This window comes from Oncorhynchus masou, chromosome 32 (assembly GCF_036934945.1).
Source record: "Oncorhynchus masou masou isolate Uvic2021 chromosome 32, UVic_Omas_1.1, whole genome shotgun sequence".
NCBI lineage: Eukaryota > Metazoa > Chordata > Actinopteri > Salmoniformes > Salmonidae > Oncorhynchus > Oncorhynchus masou.
Window position 1 is genome coordinate 94,455,781 of NC_088243.1, and position 21,702 is coordinate 94,477,482.

At 46.2% G+C, this 21,702-nt stretch overlaps 1 protein-coding gene across 1 annotated transcript in view; it reads right to left on the reverse strand.

Annotated features, from left to right (window-relative positions):
- The window catches only part of LOC135526820 (endothelin receptor type B-like), a 129,798-nt gene that overhangs the window by 40,790 nt on the left and 67,306 nt on the right, over positions 1–21,702 (reverse strand). The window contains exons 4-5 of the mRNA XM_064955495.1: positions 10,392–10,504; positions 10,084–10,288 (exon numbers count right to left, since the gene is read on the reverse strand). Coding sequence (XP_064811567.1) covers positions 10,084–10,288; positions 10,392–10,504 — 318 coding nt within the window. The remainder of the gene's footprint in view (positions 1–10,083; positions 10,289–10,391; positions 10,505–21,702) is intronic.

The following is a 21,702-nucleotide window of genomic DNA, read 5'->3' on the forward strand; positions in this document are numbered from 1 at the left end:
GCAGAGGGTGACAAATTGTGGCAATGTCATGGTAGAACAGAGGGTGATATATTGGGTTAATCTCATTGTAGAACAGGGTGATAAATTGGGGTAATCTCATGGTCGAACAGAGGGTGATATTTTGGGTTAATGTGATAGTAGAACAGAGGGTGATATATTGGGTTAATGTGATAGTAGATCAGGGTGATATATTGGGTTAATGTGATAGTAGAACAGGGTGACATATTGGGGTAATGTCATGGTAGAACAGAGGGTGACATATTGGGGTAATGTGATGGTAGAGCAGAGGGTGACATATTGGGGTAATGTCATGGTAGAACAGAGGGTGACATATTGGGGCAATGTCATGGTAGAACAGAGGGTGATATATTGGGGTAATGTCATGGTAGAACAGGGTGATATATTTGGGTAATGTCATGCTAGAACAGGGTGATATATTGGGGTAATGTGATGGTAGAACAGGGTGACATATTGGGGTAATGTCATGGTAGAACAGGGTGATATATTGGGGTAATATCATGGTCGAACAGAGGGTGATATATTGGGTTAATGTGATAGTAGAACAGAGGGTGATATATTGGGTTAATGTGATAGTAGAACAGGGTGATATATTGGGTTAATGTGATAGTAGAACAGTGTGACATATTGGGGTAATGTCATGGTAGAACAGAGGGTGACATATTGGGGTAATGTCATGGTAGAGCAGAGGGTGACATATTGGGGTAATGTCATGGTAGAACAGAGGGTGATATATTCGGGTGATGACATGGTAGAACAGGGTTATATATTGGGTTAATGTGATATTAGAACAGAGGGTGATATATTGGGTTAATGTGATAGTAGAACAGGGTGACATATTGGGGTAATGTGATGGTAGAGCAGAGGGTGACATATTGGGGTAATGTCATGGTAGAGCAGAGGGTGACAAATTGTGGCAATGTCATGGTAGAACAGAGGGTGATATATTGGGTTAATCTCATGGTAGAACAGGGTGATAAATTGGGGTAATCTCATGGTCGAACAGAGGGTGATATTTTGGGTTAATGTGATAGTAGAACAGAGGGTGATATATTGGGTTAATGTGATAGTAGATCAGGGTGATATATTGGGTTAATGTGATAGTAGAACAGGGTGACATATTGGGGTAATGTCATGGTAGAACAGAGGGTGACATATTGGGGTAATGTGATGGTAGAGCAGAGGGTGACATATTGGGGTAATGTCATGGTAGAACAGAGGGTGACATATTGGGGCAATGTCATGGTAGAACAGAGGGTGATATATTGGGGTAATGTCATGGTAGAACAGGGTGATATATTTGGGTAATGTCATGCTAGAACAGGGTGATATATTGGGGTAATGTGATGGTAGAACAGGGTGACATATTGGGGTAATGTCATGGTAGAACAGGGTGATATATTGGGGTAATATCATGGTCGAAAAGAGGGTGATATATTGGGTTAATGTGATAGTAGAACAGAGGGTGATATATTGGGTTAATGTGATAGTAGAACAGGGTGATATATTGGGTTAATGTGATAGTAGAACAGTGTGACATATTGGGGTAATGTCATGGTAGAACAGAGGGTGACATATTGGGGTAATGTCATGGTAGAGCAGAGGGTGACATATTGGGGTAATGTCATGGTAGAACAGAGGGTGATATATTCGGGTGATGACATGGTAGAACAGGGTTGTATATTGGGTTAATGTGATATTAGAACAGAGGGTGATATATTGGGTTAATGTGATAGTAGAACAGGGTGACATATTGGGGTAATGTGATGGTAGAGCAGAGGGTGACATATTGGGGTAATGTCATGGTAGAACAGGGTGACATATTGGGGTAATGTCATGGTAGAACAGAGGGTGATATATTGGGGTAATGTCATGGTAGAACAGAGGGTGATATATTGGGGTAATGTCATGGTAGAACAGGGTGATATATTTGGGTACTGTCATGCTAGAACAGGGTGATATATTGGGGTAATGTGATGGTAGAACAGGGTGACATATTGGGGTAATGTCATGGTAGAACAGAGGGTGATATATTGGGGTAATGTCATGGTAGAACAGGGTGACATATTGGGGTAATGTCATGGTAGAGCAGAGGGTGATATATTGGGGTAATGTCATGGTAGAACAGGGTGATACATTTGTGTAATGTCATGCTAGAACATGGTGATATATTGGGGTAATGTCATGGTAGAGCAGAGGGTGATATATAGGGTTAATGTGATAGTAGAACAGGGTGATATATTGGGGTAATGTGATGGTAGAACAGGGTGACATATTGGGGTAATGTCATGGTAGAACAGGGTGATATATTGGGGTAATGTGATGGTAGAGCAGAGGGTGACATATTGTGGCAATGTCATGGTAGAACAGAGGGTGACATATTGGGGCAATGTCATGGTAGAACAGAGGGTGATATATTGGGGTAATGTCATGCTAGAACAGGGTGATATATTGGGGTAATGTGATGGTAGAACAGGGTGACATATTGGGGTAATGTCATGGTAGAACAGGGTGATATATTGGGGTAATATCATGGTCGAACAGAGGGTGATATATTGGGTTAATGTGATAGTAGAACAGAGGGTGATATATTGGGTTAATGTGATAGTAGAACAGGGTGATATATTGGGTTAATGTGATAGTAGAACAGGGTGACATATTGGGGTAATGTCATGGTAGAACAGAAGGTGACATATTGGGGTAATGTGATGGTAGAGCAGAGGGTGACATATTGGGGTAATGTCATGGTAGAACAGAGGGTGATATATTGGGGTAATGTCATGGTAGAAGAGAGGGTGTAATATTGGGGTAATGTCAGGGTAGAACAGAGGGTGATATATTGGGGTAATGTCATGGTAAAACAGGGTGATATATTGGGGTAATGTCATGGTAGAACAGGCTTATATATTGGGTTAATGTGATATTAGAACAGAGGGTGATATATTGGGTTAATGTGATAGTAGAACAGGGTGACATATTGGGGTAATGTGATGGTAGAGCAGAGGGTGACATATTGGGGTAATGTCATGGTAGAACAGGGTGACATATTGGGGTAATGTCATGGTAGAACAGAGGGTGATATATTGGGGTAATGTCATGGTAGAACAGAGGGTGATATATTGGGGTAATGTCATGGTAGAACAGGGTGATATATTTGGGTAATGTCATGCTAGAACAGGGTGATATATTGGGGTAATGTGATGGTAGAACAGGGTGACATATTGGGGTAATGTCATGGTAGAACAGAGGGTGATATATTGGGGTAATGTCATGGTAGAACAGGGTGACATATTGGGGTAATGTCATGGTAGAACAGAGGGTGATATATTGGGGTAATGTCATGGTAGAACAGGGTGATACATTTGTGTAATGTCATGCTAGAACATGTTGATATATTGGGGTAATGTCATGGTAGAGCAGAGGGTGATATATAGGGTTAATGTGATAGTAGAACAGGGTGATATATTGGGGTAATGTGATGGTAGAACAGGGTGACATATTGGGGTAATGTCATGGTAGAACAGGGTGATATATTGGGGTAATGTCATGGTCGAACAGAGGGTGATATATTGGGGTAATGTGATGGTAGAGCAGAGGGTGACAAATTGTGGCAATGTCATGGTAGAACAGAGGGTGATATATTGGGTTAATCTCATGGTCGAACAGAGGGTGACATATTGGGGTAATGTCATGGAAGAACAGAGGGTGACATATTGGGGTAATGTGATGGTAGAGCAGAGGGTGACATATTGGGGTAATGTCATGGTAGAACAGGGTGACATATTGGGGTAATGTCATGGTAGAACAGAAGGTGATATATTGGGGCAATGTCATGGTAGAAGAGAGGGTGATATGTTGGGGTAATGTCATGGTAGAACAGAGGGTGATATATTGGGGTAATGTCATGGTAACACAGGGTGATATATTGGGGTAATGTCATGGTAGAACAGAGGGTAATATATTGGGGTGATGACATGGTAGAACAGGGTTATATATTGGGTTAATGTGATATTAGAACAGAGGGTGATATATTGGGTTAATGTGATAGTAGAACAGGGTGACATATTGAGGTAATGTGATGGTAGAGCAGAGGGTGACATATTGGGGTAATGTCATGGTAGAACAGGGTGACATATTGGGGTAATGTCATGGTAGAACAGAGGGTGATATATTGGGGTAATGTCATGGTAGAACAGAGGGTGATATATTGGGGTAATGTCATGCTAGAACAGGGTGATATATTGGGGTAATGTCATGGTAGAACAGGGTGACATATTGGGGTAATGTCATGGTAGAACAGAGGGTGATATATTGGGGTAATGTCATGGTAGAACAGGGTGATATATTGGGGTAATGTCATGGTAGAACAGGGTGATATATTGGGGTAATGTCATGGTAGAACAGGGTGACATATTGGGGTAATGTCATGGTAGAACAGGGTGATACATTTGGGTAATGTCATGCTAGAACATGGTGATATATTGGGGAAATGTCCTGGTAGAGGAGAGGGTGATATATTTGGTTAATGTGATAGTAGAACAGCGTGACATATTGGGGTAATGTCACGGTAGAACAGGGTGATATATTGGTGTAATGTCATGGTAGAACAGAGGGTGATATATTGGGGTAATGTCATGGTCGAACAGAGGGTGATATATTGGGGTAATGTCATGGTAGAACAGAGGGTGATATATTGGGTTAATCTCATGGTAGAACAGGGTGATATATTGGGGTAATCTCATGGTCGAACAGAGGGTGATATATTGGGTTAATGTGATAGTAGAACAGAGGGTGATATATTGGGTTAATGTGATAGTAGAACAGGGTGATATATTGGGGTAATGTCATGGTAGAACAGAGGGTGACATATTGGGGTAATGTGATGGTAGAGCAGAGGGTGACATATTGGGGTAATGTCATGGAAGGACAGAGGGTGATATATTGGGGTAATGTCATGGTAGAACAGAGGGTGATATATTGGTGTTATGTCAGGGTAGAACAGAGGGTGATATATTGGGGTAATGTCATGGTAGAACAGTGTGATATATTGGGGTAATGTCATGGTAGAACAGAGGGTAATATATTGGGGTGATGACATGGTAGAACAGGGTGATATATTGGGTTAATGTGATAGTAGAACAGGGTGTGTTATATTGGGTTAATCTGATAGTAGAACAGGGTGATATATTGGGTTAATGTGATAGTAGAACAGGGTGACATATTGGGGTAATGTCATGGTAGAACAGAGGGTGACATATTGGGGCATTGTGATGGTAGAGCAGAGGGTGACATATTAGGTAATGTCATGGTAGAACAGGGTGACATATTGGGGTAATGTCATGGTAGAACAGAGGGTGATATATTGGGGTAATGTCATGGTAGAACAGAGGGTGATATATTGGGGTAATGTCATGGTAGAACAGGGTGATATATTTGGGTAATGTCATGCTAGAACAGGGTGATATATTGGGGTAATGTGATGGTAGAACAGGGTGACATATTGGGGTAATGTCATGGTAGAACAGGGTGACATATTGGGATAATGTCATGGTAGAATAGAGGGTGATATATTGGGGTAATGTCATAGTCGAACAGAGGGTGATATATTGGGGTAATGTCATGGTAGAACAGGGTGATATATTGGGGTAATGTCATGGTAGAACAGAGGGTGACATATTGGGGTAATGTCATGGTCGAACAGAAGGTGATATATTGGGGTAATGTCATGGTACAACAGAGGGTGATATATTAGGTTCATCTCATGGTCGAACAGGCTGATATATTGGGGTAATCTCATGGTAGAATTGAGGGTGATATATTGGGTTAATGTCAGGGTAGAACAGAGGGTGATATATTGGGGTAATGTCATGGTAGAACAGGGTGATATATTTGGGGCAATGTCATGCTAGAACAGGGTGATATATTGGGGTAATGTGATGGTAGAACAGGGTGACATATTGGGGTAATGTCATGGTAGAACAGGGTAATATATTGGGGTAATGTCATGGTAGAACAGAGGGTGATATATTGGGGTAATGTCATGGTAGAACAGGGTTATATATTGGGTTAATGTGATATTAGAACAGAGGGTGATATATTGGGTTAATGTGATAGTAGAACAGGGTGACATATTGGGGTAATGTGATGGTAGAGCAGAGGGTGACATATTGGGGTAATGTCATGGTAGAACAGGGTGACATATTGGGGTAATGTCATGGTAGAACAGGGTGATATTTTTGGGTAATGTCATGCTAGAACAGGGTGATATATTGGGGTAATGTGATGGTAGAACAGGGTGACATATTGGGGTAATGTCATGGTAGAACAGAGGGTGATATATTGGGGTAATGTCATGGTAGAACAGGGTGACATATTGGGGTAATGTCATGGTAGAACAGAGGGTGATATATTGGGGTAATGTCATGGTAGAACAGGGTGATACATTTGGGTAATGTCATGCTAGAACATGGTGATATATTGGGGTAATGTCATGGAAGGACAGAGGGTGATATATTGGGGTAATGTCATGGTAGAACAGAGGGTGATATATTGGGGTTATGTCAGGGTAGAACAGAGGGTGATATATTGGGGTAATGTCATGGTAGAACAGGGTGATATATTGGGGTAATGTCATGGTAGAACAGAGGGTAATATATTGGGGTGATGACATGGTAGAACAGGGTGATATATTGGGTTAATGTGATAGTAGAACAGAGGGTGATATATTGGGTTAATGTGATAGTAGAACAGGGTGATATATTGGGTTAATGTGATAGTAGAACAGGGTGACATATTGGGGTAATGTCATGGTAGAACAGGGTGACATATTGGGGTAATGTCATGGTAGAACAGAGGGTGATATATTGGGGTAATGTCATGGTAGAACAGAGGGTGATATATTGGGGTAATGTCATGTTAGAACAGGGTGATATATTTGGGTAATGTCATGCTAGAACAGGGTGATATATTGGGGTAATGTGATGGTAGAACAGGGTGACATATTGGGGTAATGTCATGGTAGAACAGGGTGACATATTGGGGTAATGTCATGGTAGAACAGAGGGTGATATATTGGGGTAATGTCATGTTCGAACAGAGGGTGATATATTGGGGTAATGTCATGGTAGAACAGAGGGTGACATATTGGGGTAATGTCATGGTCGAACAGAGGGTGATATATAGGGGTAATGTCATGGTAGAACAGAGGGTGATATATTGGGGTTATCTCATGGTACAACAGAGGGTGATATATTGGGGTTATCTCATGGTACAACAGAGGGTGATATATTAGGTTCATCTCATGGTCGAACAGGCTGATATATTGGGGTAATCTCATGGTAGAATTGAGGGTAATGTATTGAGTTAATGTGATAGTAGAACAGAGGGTGATATATTGGGTTAATGTGATAGTAGAACAGAGGGTGATATATTGGGGTAATGTCATGGTCGAACAGAGGGTGATATATTGGGGTAATGTCATGGTCGAACAGAGGGTGATATATTGGGGCAATGTCATGGTAGAATAGAGGGTGATATATTGGGGTAATGTCAGGGTAGAACAGAGGGTGATATATTGGTGTAATGTCATGGTAGAACAGGGTGATATATTTGGGTAATGTCATGCTAGAACAGGGTGATATATTGGGGTAATGTGATGGTAGAACAGGGTGACATATTGGGGTAATGTCATGGTAGAACAGGGTGATATATTGGGGTAATGTCATAGTCGAACAGAGGGTGATATATTGGGGTAATGTCATGGTAGAACAGGGTGATATATTGGGGTAATGTCATGGTAGAACAGAGGGTGACATATTGGGGTAATGTCATGGTCGAACAGAAGGTGATATATTGGGGTAATGTCATGGTACAACAGAGGGTGATATATTAGGTTCATCTCATGGTCGAACAGGCTGATATATTGGGGTAATCTCATGGTAGAATTGAGGGTGATATATTGGGTTAATGTCAGGGTAGAACAGAGGGTGATATATTGGGGTAATGTCATGGTAGAACAGGGTGATATATTTGGGGCAATGTCATGCTAGAACAGGGTGATATATTGGGGTAATGTGATGGTAGAACAGGGTGACATATTGGGGTAATGTCATGGTAGAACAGGGTAATATATTGGGGTAATGTCATGGTAGAACAGAGGGTGATATATTGGGGTAATGTCATGGTAGAACAGGGTTATATATTGGGTTAATGTGATATTAGAACAGAGGGTGATATATTGGGTTAATGTGATAGTAGAACAGGGTGACATATTGGGGTAATGTGATGGTAGAGCAGAGGGTGACATATTGGGGTAATGTCATGGTAGAACAGGGTGACATATTGGGGTAATGTCATGGTAGAACAGGGTGATATTTTTGGGTAATGTCATGCTAGAACAGGGTGATATATTGGGGTAATGTGATGGTAGAACAGGGTGACATATTGGGGTAATGTCATGGTAGAACAGAGGGTGATATATTGGGGTAATGTCATGGTAGAACAGGGTGACATATTGGGGTAATGTCATGGTAGAACAGAGGGTGATATATTGGGGTAATGTCATGGTAGAACAGGGTGATACATTTGGGTAATGTCATGCTAGAACATGGTGATATATTGGGGTAATGTCATGGAAGGACAGAGGGTGATATATTGGGGTAATGTCATGGTAGAACAGAGGGTGATATATTGGGGTTATGTCAGGGTAGAACAGAGGGTGATATATTGGGGTAATGTCATGGTAGAACAGGGTGATATATTGGGGTAATGTCATGGTAGAACAGAGGGTAATATATTGGGGTGATGACATGGTAGAACAGGGTGATATATTGGGTTAATGTGATAGTAGAACAGAGGGTGATATATTGGGTTAATGTGATAGTAGAACAGGGTGATATATTGGGTTAATGTGATAGTAGAACAGGGTGACATATTGGGGTAATGTCATGGTAGAACAGGGTGACATATTGGGGTAATGTCATGGTAGAACAGAGGGTGATATATTGGGGTAATGTCATGGTAGAACAGAGGGTGATATATTGGGGTAATGTCATGTTAGAACAGGGTGATATATTTGGGTAATGTCATGCTAGAACAGGGTGATATATTGGGGTAATGTGATGGTAGAACAGGGTGACATATTGGGGTAATGTCATGGTAGAACAGGGTGACATATTGGGGTAATGTCATGGTAGAACAGAGGGTGATATATTGGGGTAATGTCATGTTCGAACAGAGGGTGATATATTGGGGTAATGTCATGGTAGAACAGAGGGTGACATATTGGGGTAATGTCATGGTCGAACAGAGGGTGATATATAGGGGTAATGTCATGGTAGAACAGAGGGTGATATATTGGGGTTATCTCATGGTACAACAGAGGGTGATATATTGGGGTTATCTCATGGTACAACAGAGGGTGATATATTAGGTTCATCTCATGGTCGAACAGGCTGATATATTGGGGTAATCTCATGGTAGAATTGAGGGTAATGTATTGAGTTAATGTGATAGTAGAACAGAGGGTGATATATTGGGTTAATGTGATAGTAGAACAGAGGGTGATATATTGGGGTAATGTCATGGTCGAACAGAGGGTGATATATTGGGGTAATGTCATGGTCGAACAGAGGGTGATATATTGGGGCAATGTCATGGTAGAATAGAGGGTGATATATTGGGGTAATGTCAGGGTAGAACAGAGGGTGATATATTGGTGTAATGTCATGGTAGAACAGGGTGATATATTTGGGTAATGTCATGCTAGAACAGGGTGATATATTGGGGTAATGTGATGGTAGAACAGGGTGACATATTGGGGTAATGTCATGGTAGAACAGGGTGATATATTGGGGTAATGTCATGGTAGAACAGAGGGTGATATATTGGGGTAATGTCATGGTCGAACAGAGGGTGATATATTGGGGTAATGTCATGGTCGAACAGAGGGTGATATATTGGGGTAATGTCATGGTCGAACAGAGGGTGATATATTGGGGTAATGTCAGGGTAGAACATATATACTGTATAGGGGGGGCAGTCAAGATACAATGTGTTTGTGTGTACCTTCATAAAAGCAGTGTTCTGTTGGGGGTGTAACAGACAGACCCGTAGCTTGCTGCCTCTGTAAGGCATCTCCATCATGTCAAAGGCAACAGCCTCAGGAACAGCAAGCAGGACAGCAACCAGCCATATGAATGTGACCTGCATAGCCTTCCACAGAGGGATCCCTATCCTCTTCACCCTACTCCACGACGTCACCGCATGGTACCTAGACACACACACACACAGAGACATTTTCTCCACTTACTATCCATATGTGTGTGAATGTGCGGTCATCCATTTGTGTGTGTGTGTGTGTGTTTGTTACTGACCTGTCGATGCTCAGGGCACACAGGCTGAGGACAGTGATTCCAACTGAAGCCTTCTGGATAAATGGCATCAACTTGCATACATGAACCCCAAACGGCCAGTCCTCTGCTATCAGCTAGAGAGGAGAGAAGAGCAAGAGAGAGAGGAGAGGAGAGAGAGAAGGAGAAGGAGGGGAGGAGAGGAAATGGAGAGAAAAGGAGCAGAGATCATGTGAGTAAAGAGGAGGTGAAAGAGAGGAGGCAAGGATGAGAAAGAGCAGAGGAGATGAGGTGAAAGAGAGGAGGCAAGGAGGAGAAAGAGCAGAGGAGATGAGGAGAAAGAGAGGAGGCAAGGAGGAGAAAGAGTAGAGGAGATGAGGTGAAAGAGAGGAGGCAAGGAGGAGAAAGAGTAGAGGAGATGAGGTGAAAGAGAGGAGGCAAGGAGGAGAAAGAGCAGAGGAGATGAGGAGAAAGAGAGGAGGCAAGGAGGAGAAAGAGTAGAGGAGATGAGGTGAAAGAGAGGAAGAGATCAGTTAGCAGATTATTTTTCACATTTTAATTTCCCTCTGTCTCTCTATGAGGGTCAGTCCAGGACTCTGTCTCTGTCTCTCTATGAGGGTCAGTCCAGGACTCTGTCTCTGTCTCTCTATGAGGGTCAGTCCAGGACTCTGTCTCTGTCTCTCTATGAGGGTCAGTCCAGGACTCTGTCTCTGTCTCTATATGAGGGTCAGTCCAGGACTCTGTCTCTCTATGAGGGTCAGTCCAGGACTCTGTCTCTCTATGAGGGTCAGTCCAGGACTCTGTCTCTCTATGAGGGTCAGTCCAGGACTCTGTCTCTATATGAGGGTCAGTCCAGGACTCTGTCTCTGTCTCTCTATGAGGGTCAGTCCAGGACTCTGTCTCTCTATGAGGGTCAGTCCAGGACTCTGTCTCTGTCTCTATATGAGGGTCAGTCCAGGACTCTGTCTCTGTCTCTCTATGAGGGTCAGTCCAGGACTCTGTCTCTGTCTCTATATGAGGGTCAGTCCAGGACTCTGTCTCTATATGAGGGTCAGTCCAGGACCCTGTCTCTGTCTCTATATGAGGGTCAGTCCAGGACTCTGTCTCTCTATGAGGGTCAGTCCAGGACTCTGTCTCTATATGAGGGTCAGTCCAGGACTCTGTCTCTGTCTCTCTATGAGGGTCAGTCCAGGACTCTGTCTCTCTATGAGGGTCAGTCCAGGACTCTGTCTCTCTATGAGGGTCAGTCCAGGACTCTGTCTCTGTCTCTATATGAGGGTCAGTCCAGGACTCTGTCTCTGTCTCTCTATGAGGGTCAGTCCAGGACTCTGTCTCTGTCTCTATATGAGGGTCAGTCCAGGACTCTGTCTCTATATGAGGGTCAGTCCAGGACTCTGTCTCTGTCTCTATATGAGGGTCAGTCCAGGACTCTGACTCTGTCTCTATATGAGGGTCAGTCCACAGGACTCTGTCTCTATATGAGGGTCAGTCCAGGACTCTGTCTCTGTCTCTCTATGAGGGTCAGTCCAGGACTCTGTCTCTGTCTCTATATGAGGGTCAGTCCAGGACTCTGTCTCTATATGAGGGTCAGTCCAGGACTCTGTCTCTGTCTCTATATGAGGGTCAGTCCAGGACTCTGTCTCTATATGAGGGTCAGTCCAGGACTCTGTCTCTGTCTCTATATGAGGGTCAGTCCAGGACTCTGTCTCTGTCTATGTCTCTATATGAGGGTCAGTCCAGGACTCTGTCTCTGTCTCTATATGAGGGTCAGTCCAGGACTCTGTCTCTGTCTCTATATGAGGGTCAGTCCAGGACTCTGTCTCTATATGAGGGTCAGTCCAGGACTCTGTCTCTATATGAGGGTCAGTCCAGGACTCTGTCTGTCTCTATATGAGGGTCAGTCCAGGACTCTGTCTCTATATGAGGGTCAGTCCAGGACTCTGTCTCTATATGAGGGTCAGTCCAGGACTCTGTCTCTATATGAGGGTCAGTCCAGGACTCTGTCTCTCTATGAGGGTCAGTCCAGGACTCTGTCTCTGTCTCTCTATGAGGGTCAGTCCAGGACTCTGTCTCTCTATGAGGGTCAGTCCAGGACTCTGTCTCTCTATGAGGGTCAGTCCAGGACTCTGTCTCTCTATGAGGGTCAGTCCAGGACTCTGTCTCTATATGAGGGTCAGTCCAGGACTCTGTCTCTGTCTCTCTATGAGGGTCAGTCCAGGACTATGTCTCTCTATGAGGGTCAGTCCAGGACTCTGTCCAGGACTCTGTCTCAGGACTCTGTCTCTCTATGAGGGTCAGTCCAGGACTCTGTCTCTCTATGAGGGTCAGTCCAGGACTCTATGAGGGTATGACTCTGTCTCTATATGAGGGTCAGTCCAGGACTCTGTCTCTGTCTCTATATGAGGGTCAGTCCAGGACTCTGTCTCTATATGAGGGTCAGTCCAGGACTCTGTCTCTCTATGAGGGTCAGTCCAGGACTCTGTCTCTATATGAGGGTCTGTCTCTATATGAGGGTCAGTCCAGGACTCTGTCTCTGTCTCTATATGAGGGTCAGTCCAGGACTCTGTCTGTCTCTATATGAGGGTCAGTCCAGGAGGACTCTGTCCAGGACTCTGTCTCTATATGAGGGTCAGTCCAGGACTCTGTCTCTGTATGAGGGTCAGTCCAGGACTCTGTCTCTGTCTCTATATGAGGGTCAGTCCAGGACTCTGACTCTGTCTCTATATGAGGGTCAGTCCAGGACTCTGTCTCTGTCTCTATATGAGGGTCAGTCCAGGACTCTGTCTCTGTCTCTATATGAGGGTCAGTCCAGGACTCTGTCTCTGTCTCTATATGAGGGTCAGTCCAGGACTCTGTCTCTGTCTCTATATGAGGGTCAGTCCAGGACTCTGTCTCTCTATGAGGGTCAGTCCAGGACTCTGTCTCTATATGAGGGTCAGTCCAGGACTCTGTCTCTGTCTCTATATGAGGGTCAGTCCAGGACTCTGTCTCTATATGAGGGTCAGTCCAGGACTCTGTCTCTATATGAGGGTCAGAGGGTCTATATGAGTCCAGGACTCTGTCTCTGTCTCTATATGAGGGTCAGTCCAGGACTCTGTCTCTATATGAGGGTCAGTCCAGGACTCTGTCTCTATATGAGGGTCAGTCCAGGACTCTATATGAGGGTCTCTGTCTCTATATGAGGGTCAGTCCAGTCCAGGACTCTGACTCTCTGTCTCTATATGAGGGTCAGTCCAGGACTCTGTCTCTGTCTCTATATGAGGGTCAGTCCAGGACTCTGTCTCTGTCTCTATATGAGGGTCAGTCCAGGACTCTGTCTCTATATGAGGGTCAGTCCAGGACTCTGTCTCTATATGAGGGTCAGTCCAGGACTCTGTCTCTATATGAGGGTCAGTCCAGGACTCTGTCTCTGTCTCTATATGAGGGTCAGTCCAGGACTCTGTCTCTATATGAGGGTCAGTCCAGGACTCTGTCTCTGTCTCTATATGAGGGTCAGTCCAGGACTCTGTCTCTATATGAGGGTCAGTCCAGGACTCTGTCTCTGTCTCTAGGGTCAGTCCAGGAGGGTCAGTCCAGGACTCTGTCTCTGTCTCTATATGAGGGTCAGTCCAGGACTCTGTCTCTATATGAGGGTCAGTCCAGGACTCTGTCTCTGTCTCTATATGAGGGTCAGTCCAGGACTCTGTCTCTGTATGAGGGTCAGTCCAGGACTCTGTCTCTGTCTCTATATGAGGGTCAGTCAGTCTGTCCAGGACTCTGTCTCTGTCTCTATATGAGGGTCAGTCCAGGACTCTGTCTCTATATGAGGGTCAGTCCAGGACTCTGTCTCTGTCTCTATATGAGGGTCAGTCCAGGACTCTGTCTCTGTCTCTATATGAGGGTCAGTCCAGGACTCTGTCTCTATATGAGGGTCAGTCCAGGACTCTGTCTCTATATGAGGGTCAGTCCAGGACTCTGTCTCTATATGAGGGTCAGTCCAGGACTCTGTCTCTGTCTCTATATGAGGGTCAGTCCAGGACTCTGTCTCTGTCTCTATATGAGGGTCAGTCCAGGACTCTGTCTCTGTCCAGGACTCTGTCTCTATATGAGGGTCAGTCCAGGACTCTGTCTCTGTCTCTATATGAGGGTCAGTCCAGGACTCTGTCTCTGTCTCTATATGAGGGTCAGTCCAGGACTCAGGTCTCTGTCTCTCTATGATGGGTCAGTCCAGGACTCTGTCTCTGTCTCTATATGAGGGTCAGTCCAGGGACTCTGTCTCTATATGAGGGTCAGTCCAGGACTCTGTCTCTATATGAGGGTCAGTCCAGGACTCTGTCTCTGTCTCTATATGAGGTCAGTCCAGGACTCTGTCTCAGAGGGTCAGTCCAGGACTCTGTCTCTATATGAGGGTCAGTCCAGGACTCTGTCTCTGTCTCTATATGAGGGTCAGTCCAGGACTCTGTCTCTATATGAGGGTCAGTCCAGGACTCTGTCTCTATATGAGGGTCAGTCCAGGACTCTGTCTCTCTATGAGGGTCAGTCCAGGACTCTGTCTCTGTCTCTATATGAGGGTCAGTCCAGGACTCTGTCTCTATATGAGGGTCAGTCCAGGACTCTGTCTCTATATGAGGGTCAGTCCAGGACTCTGTCTCTGTCTCTATATGAGGGTCAGTCCAGGGACTCTGTCTCTATATGAGGGTCAGTCCAGGACTCTGTCTCTATATGAGGGTCAGTCCAGGACTCTGACTCTGTCTCTATATGAGGGTCAGTCCAGGACTCTGTCTCTGTCTCTATATGAGGGTCAGTCCAGGACTCTGTCTCTGTCTCTATATGAGGGTCAGTCCAGGACTCTGTCTCTATATGAGGGTCAGTCCAGGACTCTGTCTCTCAGTCCAGGACTCTGTCAGGGTCAGTCCAGGACTCTGTCTCTATATGAGGGTCAGTCCAGGACTCTGTCTCTGTCTCTATATGAGGGTCAGTCCAGGACTCTGTCTCTGTCTCTATATGAGGGTCAGTCCAGGACTCTGTCTCTATATGAGGGTCAGTCCAGGACTCTGTCTCTATATGAGGGTCAGTCCAGGACTCTGTCTCTGTCTCTATATGAGGGTCAGTCCAGGACTCTGTCTCTATATGAGGGTCAGTCCAGGACTCTGTCTCTGTCTCTATATGAGGGTCAGTCCAGGACTCTGTCTCTGTCTCTATATGAGGGTCAGTCCAGGACTCTGTCTCTATATGAGGGTCAGTCCAGGACTCTGTCTCTATATGAGGGTCAGTCCAGGTCTCTGTCTCTCTGTCCAGGACTCTGTCTCTATATGAGGGTCAGTCCAGGACTCTGTCTCTATATGAGGGTCAGTCCAGGACTCTGTCTCTATATGAGGGTCAGTCCAGGACTCTGTCTCTATATGAGGGTCAGTCCAGGACTCTGTCTCTATATGAGGGTCAGTCCAGGACTCTGTCTCTATATGAGGGTCAGTCCAGGACTCTGTCTCTATATGAGGGTCAGTCCAGGACTCTGTCTCTGTCTCTATATGAGGGTCAGTCCAGGACTCTGTCTCTGTCTCTATATGAGGGTCAGTCCAGGACTCTGTCTCTATATGAGGGTCAGTCCAGGACTCTGTCTCTGTCTCTATATGAGGGTCAGTCCAGGACTCTGTCTCTATATGAGGGTCAGTCCAGGACTCTGTCTCTGTCTCTATATGAGGGTCAGTCCAGGACTCTGTCTCTATATGAGGGTCAGTCCAGGACTCTGTCTCTATATGAGGGTCAGTCCAGGACTCTGTCTCTATATGAGGGTCAGTCCAGGACTCTGTCTCTGTCTCTATATGAGGGTCTCTGTCTCTATATGAGGGTCAGTCCAGGACTCTGTCTCTATATGAGGGTCAGTCCAGGACTCTGTCTCTGTCTATATGAGGGTCAGAGGGTCAGTCCAGGAGTCCAGGTCTCTGTCTCTATATGAGGGTCAGTCCAGGACTCTGTCTCTGTCTCTATATGAGGGTCAGTCCAGGACTCTGTCTCTGTCTCTATATGAGGGTCAGTCCAGGACTCTGTCTCTATATGAGGGTCAGTCCAGGACTCTGTCTCTGTCTCTATATGAGGGTCAGTCCAGGACTCTGTCTCTGTCTCTATATGAGGGTCAGTCCAGGACTCTGTCTCTGTCTCTATATGAGGGTCAGTCCAGGACTCTGTCTCTCTATGAGGGTCAGTCCAGGACTCTGTCTCTATAGGGTGAGGACTCTGTCAGTCCAGGACTCTGTCTCTATATGAGGGTCAGTCCAGGACTCTGTCTCTATATGAGGGTCAGTCCAGGACTCTGTCTCTGTCTCTATATGAGGGTCAGTCTCTGTCTCTATATGAGGGTCAGTCCAGGACTCTGTCTCTGTCTCTATATGAGGGTCAGTCCAGGACTCTGTCTCTGTCTCTATATGAGGGTCAGTCCAGGACTCTGTATATGAGGGTCAGGACTCTGTCTCTATATGAGGGTCAGTCCAGGACTCTGTCTCTATATGAGGGTCAGTCCAGGACTCTGTCTCTGTCTCTATATGAGGGTCAGTCCAGGACTCTGTCTCTATATGAGGGTCAGTCCAGGACTCTGTCTCTAGTATGAGGGTCAGTCCAGGACTCTCTCTATATGAGGGTCAGTCCAGGACTCTGTCTCTATATGAGGGTCAGTCCAGGACTCTGTCTCTGTCTCTATATGAGGGTCAGTCCAGGACTCTGTCTCTGTCTCTATATGAGGGTCAGTCCAGGACTCTGTCTCTGTCTCTCTATGAGGGTCAGTCCAGGACTCTGTCTCTGTCTCTATATGAGGGTCAGTCCAGGACTCTGTCTCTGTCTCTATATGAGGGTCAGTCCAGGACTCTGTCTCTGTCTCTATATGAGGGTCAGTCCAGGACTCTGTCTCTGTCTCTATATGAGGGTCAGTCCAGGTCTCTGTCTCTATATGAGGGTCAGTCCAGGACTCTGTCTCTGTCTCTATATGAGGGTCAGTCCAGGACTCTGTCTCTGTCTCTATATGAGGGTCAGTCCAGGACTCTGTCTCTGTCTCTATATGAGGGTCAGTCCAGGGTCTCTGTCTCTATATGAGGGTCAGTCCAGGACTCTGTCTCTGTCTCTATATGAGGGTCCAGGACTCTGTCCAGGACTCTGTCTCTGTCTCTATATGAGGGTCAGTCCAGGACTCTGTCTCTATATGAGGGTCAGTCCAGGACTCTGTCTCTGTCTCTATATGAGGGTCAGTCCAGGACTCTGTCTCTCTATGAGGGTCAGTCCAGGACTCTGTCTCTATATGAGGGTCAGTCCAGGACTCTGTCTCTATATGAGGGTCAGTCCAGGACTCTGTCTCTGTCTCAGTATGAGGGTCAGTCCAGGACTCTGTCTGTCTCTATATGAGGGTCAGTCCAGGTCTCTATATGAGGGTCAGTCCAGGACTCTGTCTCTATATGAGGGTCAGTCCAGGACTCTGTCTCTATATGAGGGTCAGTCCAGGACTCTGTCTCTATATGAGGGTCAGTCCAGGACTCTGTCTCTATATGAGGGTCAGTCCAGGACTCTGTCTCTATATGAGGGTCAGTCCAGGACTCTGTCTCTATCTCTATATGAGGGTCAGTCCAGGACTCTGTCTCTATATGAGGGTCAGTCCAGGACTCTGTCTCTATATGAGGGTCAGTCCAGGACTCTGTCTCTATATGAGGGTCAGTCCAGGACTGTCTCTGTCTCTATATGAGGGTCAGTCCAGGACTCTGTCTCTATATGAGGGTCAGTCCAGGACTCTGTCTCTATATGAGGGTCAGTCCAGGACTCTGTCTCTGTCTCTATATGAGGGTCAGTCCAGGACTCTGTCTCTATATGAGGGTCAGTCCAGGACTCTGTCTCTATATGAGGGTCAGTCCAGGACTCTGTCTCTGTCTCTATATGAGGGTCAGTCCAGGACTCTGTCTCTATATGAGGGTCAGTCCAGGACTCTGTCTCTATATGAGGGTCAGTCCATGTCCAGGGTCAGTCCAGGACTCTGTCTCTGTATCTATATGAGGGTCAGTCCAGGACTCTGTCTCTGTCTCTATATGAGGGTCAGTCCAGGACTCTGTCTCTATATGAGGGTCAGTCCAGGACTCTGTCTATATGAGGGTCTGTCTCTATATGAGGGTCAGTCCAGGACTCTGTCTCTGTCTCTATATGAGGGTCAGTCCAGGACTCTGTCTCTATATGAGGGTCAGTCCAGGACTCTGTCTGAGGGTCTCTGTCTCTATATGAGGGTCAGTCCAGGACTCTGTCTCTATATGAGGGTCAGTCCAGGACTCTGTCTCTGTCTCTATATGAGGGTCAGTCCAGGACTCTGTCTCTATATGAGGGTCAGTCCAGGACTCTGTCTCTGTCTCTATATGAGGGTCAGTCCAGGACTCTGTCTCTATATGAGGGTCAGTCCAGGACTCTGTCTCTATATGAGGGTCAGTCCAGGACTCTGTCTCTCAGTCCAGGACTCTGTCTCTATATGAGGGTCAGTCCAGGACTCTGTCTCTATATGAGGGTCAGTCCAGGACTCTGTCTCTGTCTCTATATGAGGGTCAGTCCAGGACTCTGTCTCTGTCTCTATATGAGGGTCAGTCCAGGACTCTGTCTCTATATGAGGGTCAGTCCAGGACTCTGTCTCTATATGAGGGTCAGTCCAGGACTCTGTCTCTATATGAGGGTCAGTCCAGGACTCTGTCTCTATATGAGGGTCAGTCCAGGACTCTGTCTCTGTCTCTATATGAGGGTCAGTCCAGGACTCTGTCTCTATATGAGGGTCAGTCTCTGTCTCTATATGAGGGTCAGTCCAGGACTCTGTCTCTGTCTCTATGAGGGTCAGTCCAGGACTCTGTCTCTCTATATGAGGGTCAGTCCAGGACTCTGTCTCTGTCTCTATATGAGGGTCAGTCCAGGACTCTGTCTCTGTCTCTATATGAGGGTCAGTCCAGGACTCTGTCTGTCTCTGAGGGTCAGTCCAGGACTCTGTCTCTATATGAGGGTCAGTCCAGGACTCTGTCTCTGTCTCTATATGAGGGTCAGTCCAGGACTCTGTCTCTGTCTCTATATGAGGGTCAGTCCAGGACTCTGTCTCTGTCTCTATATGAGGGTCAGTCCAGGACTCTCTGTCTCTATATGAGGGTCAGTCCAGGACTCTGTCTCTGTCTCTATATGAGGGTCAGTCCAGGACTCTGTCTCTCTATATGAGGGTCAGTCCAGGACTCTGTCTCTCTATGAGGGTCAGTCCAGGACTCTGTCTCTCTATGAGGGTCAGTCCAGGACTCTGTCTCTATATGAGGGTCAGTCCAGGACTCTGTCTCTCTATGAGGGTCTGTCCAGGACTCTGTCTCTGTCTCTATATGAGGGTCAGTCCAGGACTCTGTCTCTATATGAGGGTCAGTCCAGGACTCTGTCTCTGTCTCTATATGAGTCCAGGACAGTCCAGGACTCTGACTCTGTCTCTATATGAGGGTCAGTCCAGGACTCTGTCTCTATATGAGGGTCAGTCCAGGACTCTGTCTCTATATGAGGGTCAGTCCAGGACTCTGTCTCTGTCTCTCTATATGAGGGTCAGTCCAGGACTCTGTCTCTGTCTCTATATGAGGGTCAGTCCAGGACTCTGTCTCTGTCTCTATATCCAGGACTCTGTCTCTGTCTCTATATGAGGGTCAGTCCAGGACTCTGTCTCTATATGAGGGTCAGTCCAGGACTCTGTCTCTATATGAGGGTCAGTCCAGGACTCTGTCTCTGTCTCTATATGAGGGTCAGTCCAGGACTCTGTCTCTGTCTCTATATGAGGGTCAGTCCAGGACTCTGTCTCTGTCTCTATATGAGGGTCAGTCCAGGACTCTGTCTCTATATGAGGGTCAGTCCAGGACTCTGTCTCTATATGAGGGTCAGTCCAGGACTCTGTCTCTATATGAGGGTCAGTCCAGGACTCTGTCTCTGTCTCTATATGAGGGTCAGTCCAGGACTCTGTCTCTATATGAGGGTCAGTCCAGGACTCTGTCTCTCTGTCTCTCAGTCCAGGACTCTGTCTCTATATGAGGGTCAGTCCAGGACTCTGTCTCTGTCTCTATATGAGGGGTCAGTCCAGGACTCTGTCTCTGTCTCTATATGAGGGTCAGTCCAGGACTCTGTCTCTGTCTCTATATGAGGGTCAGTCCAGGACTCTGTCTCTATATGAGGGTCAGTCCAGGACTCTGTCTCTATATGAGGGTCAGTCCAGGACTCTGTCTCTATATGAGGGTCAGTCCAGGACTCTGTCTCTGTCTCTATATGAGGGTCAGTCCAGGACTCTGTCTCTGTCTCTATATGAGGGTCAGTCCAGGACTCTGTCTCTATATGAGGGTCAGTCCAGGACTCTGTCTCTATATGAGGGTCAGTCCAGGACTCTGTCTCTATATGAGTCCAGGTCAGTCCAGGACTCTGTCTCTGTCTCTATATGAGGGTCAGTCCAGGACTCTGTCTCTATATGAGGGTCAGTCCAGGACTCTGTCTCTGTCTCTATATGAGGGTCAGTCCAGGACTCTGTCTCTATATGAGGGTGTCTCTGTCTCTATATGAGGGTCAGTCCAGGACTCTGTCTCTCTGTCTCTATATGAGGGTCAGTCCAGGACTCTGTCTCTGTCTCTATATGAGGGTCAGTCCAGGACTCTGTCTCTATATGAGGGTCAGTCCAGGACTCTGTCTCTATATGAGGGTCAGTCCAGGACTCTGTCTCTGTCTCTATATGAGGGTCAGTCCAGGACTCTGTCTCTATATGAGGGTCAGTCCAGGACTCTGTCTCTGTCTCTATATGAGGGTCAGTCCAGGACTCTGTCTCTGTCTCTATATGAGGGTCAGTCTCTGTCTCTATATGAGGGTCAGTCCAGGACTCTGTCTCTGTCTCTATATGAGGGTCAGTCCAGGACTCTGTCTCTATATGAGGGTGAGTCCAGGACTCTGTCTCTATATGAGGGTCAGTCCAGGACTCTGTCTCTGTCTCTATATGAGGGTCAGTCCAGGACTCTGTCTCTGTCTCTATATGAGGGTCAGTCCAGGACTCTGTCTCTATATGAGGGTCAGTCCAGGACTCTGTCTCTATATGAGGGTCAGTCCAGGACTCTGTCTCTATATGAGGGTCAGTCCAGGACTCTGTCTCTGTCTCTATATGAGGGTCAGTCCAGGACTCTGTCTCTATATGAGGGTCAGTCCAGGACTCTGTCTCTGTCTCTATATGAGGGTCAGTCCAGGACTCTGTCTCTGTCTCTATATGAGGGTCAGTCCAGGACTCTGTCTCTGTCTCTATATGAGGGTCAGTCCAGGACTCTGTCTCTATATGAGGGTCAGTCCAGGACTCTGTCTCTGTCTC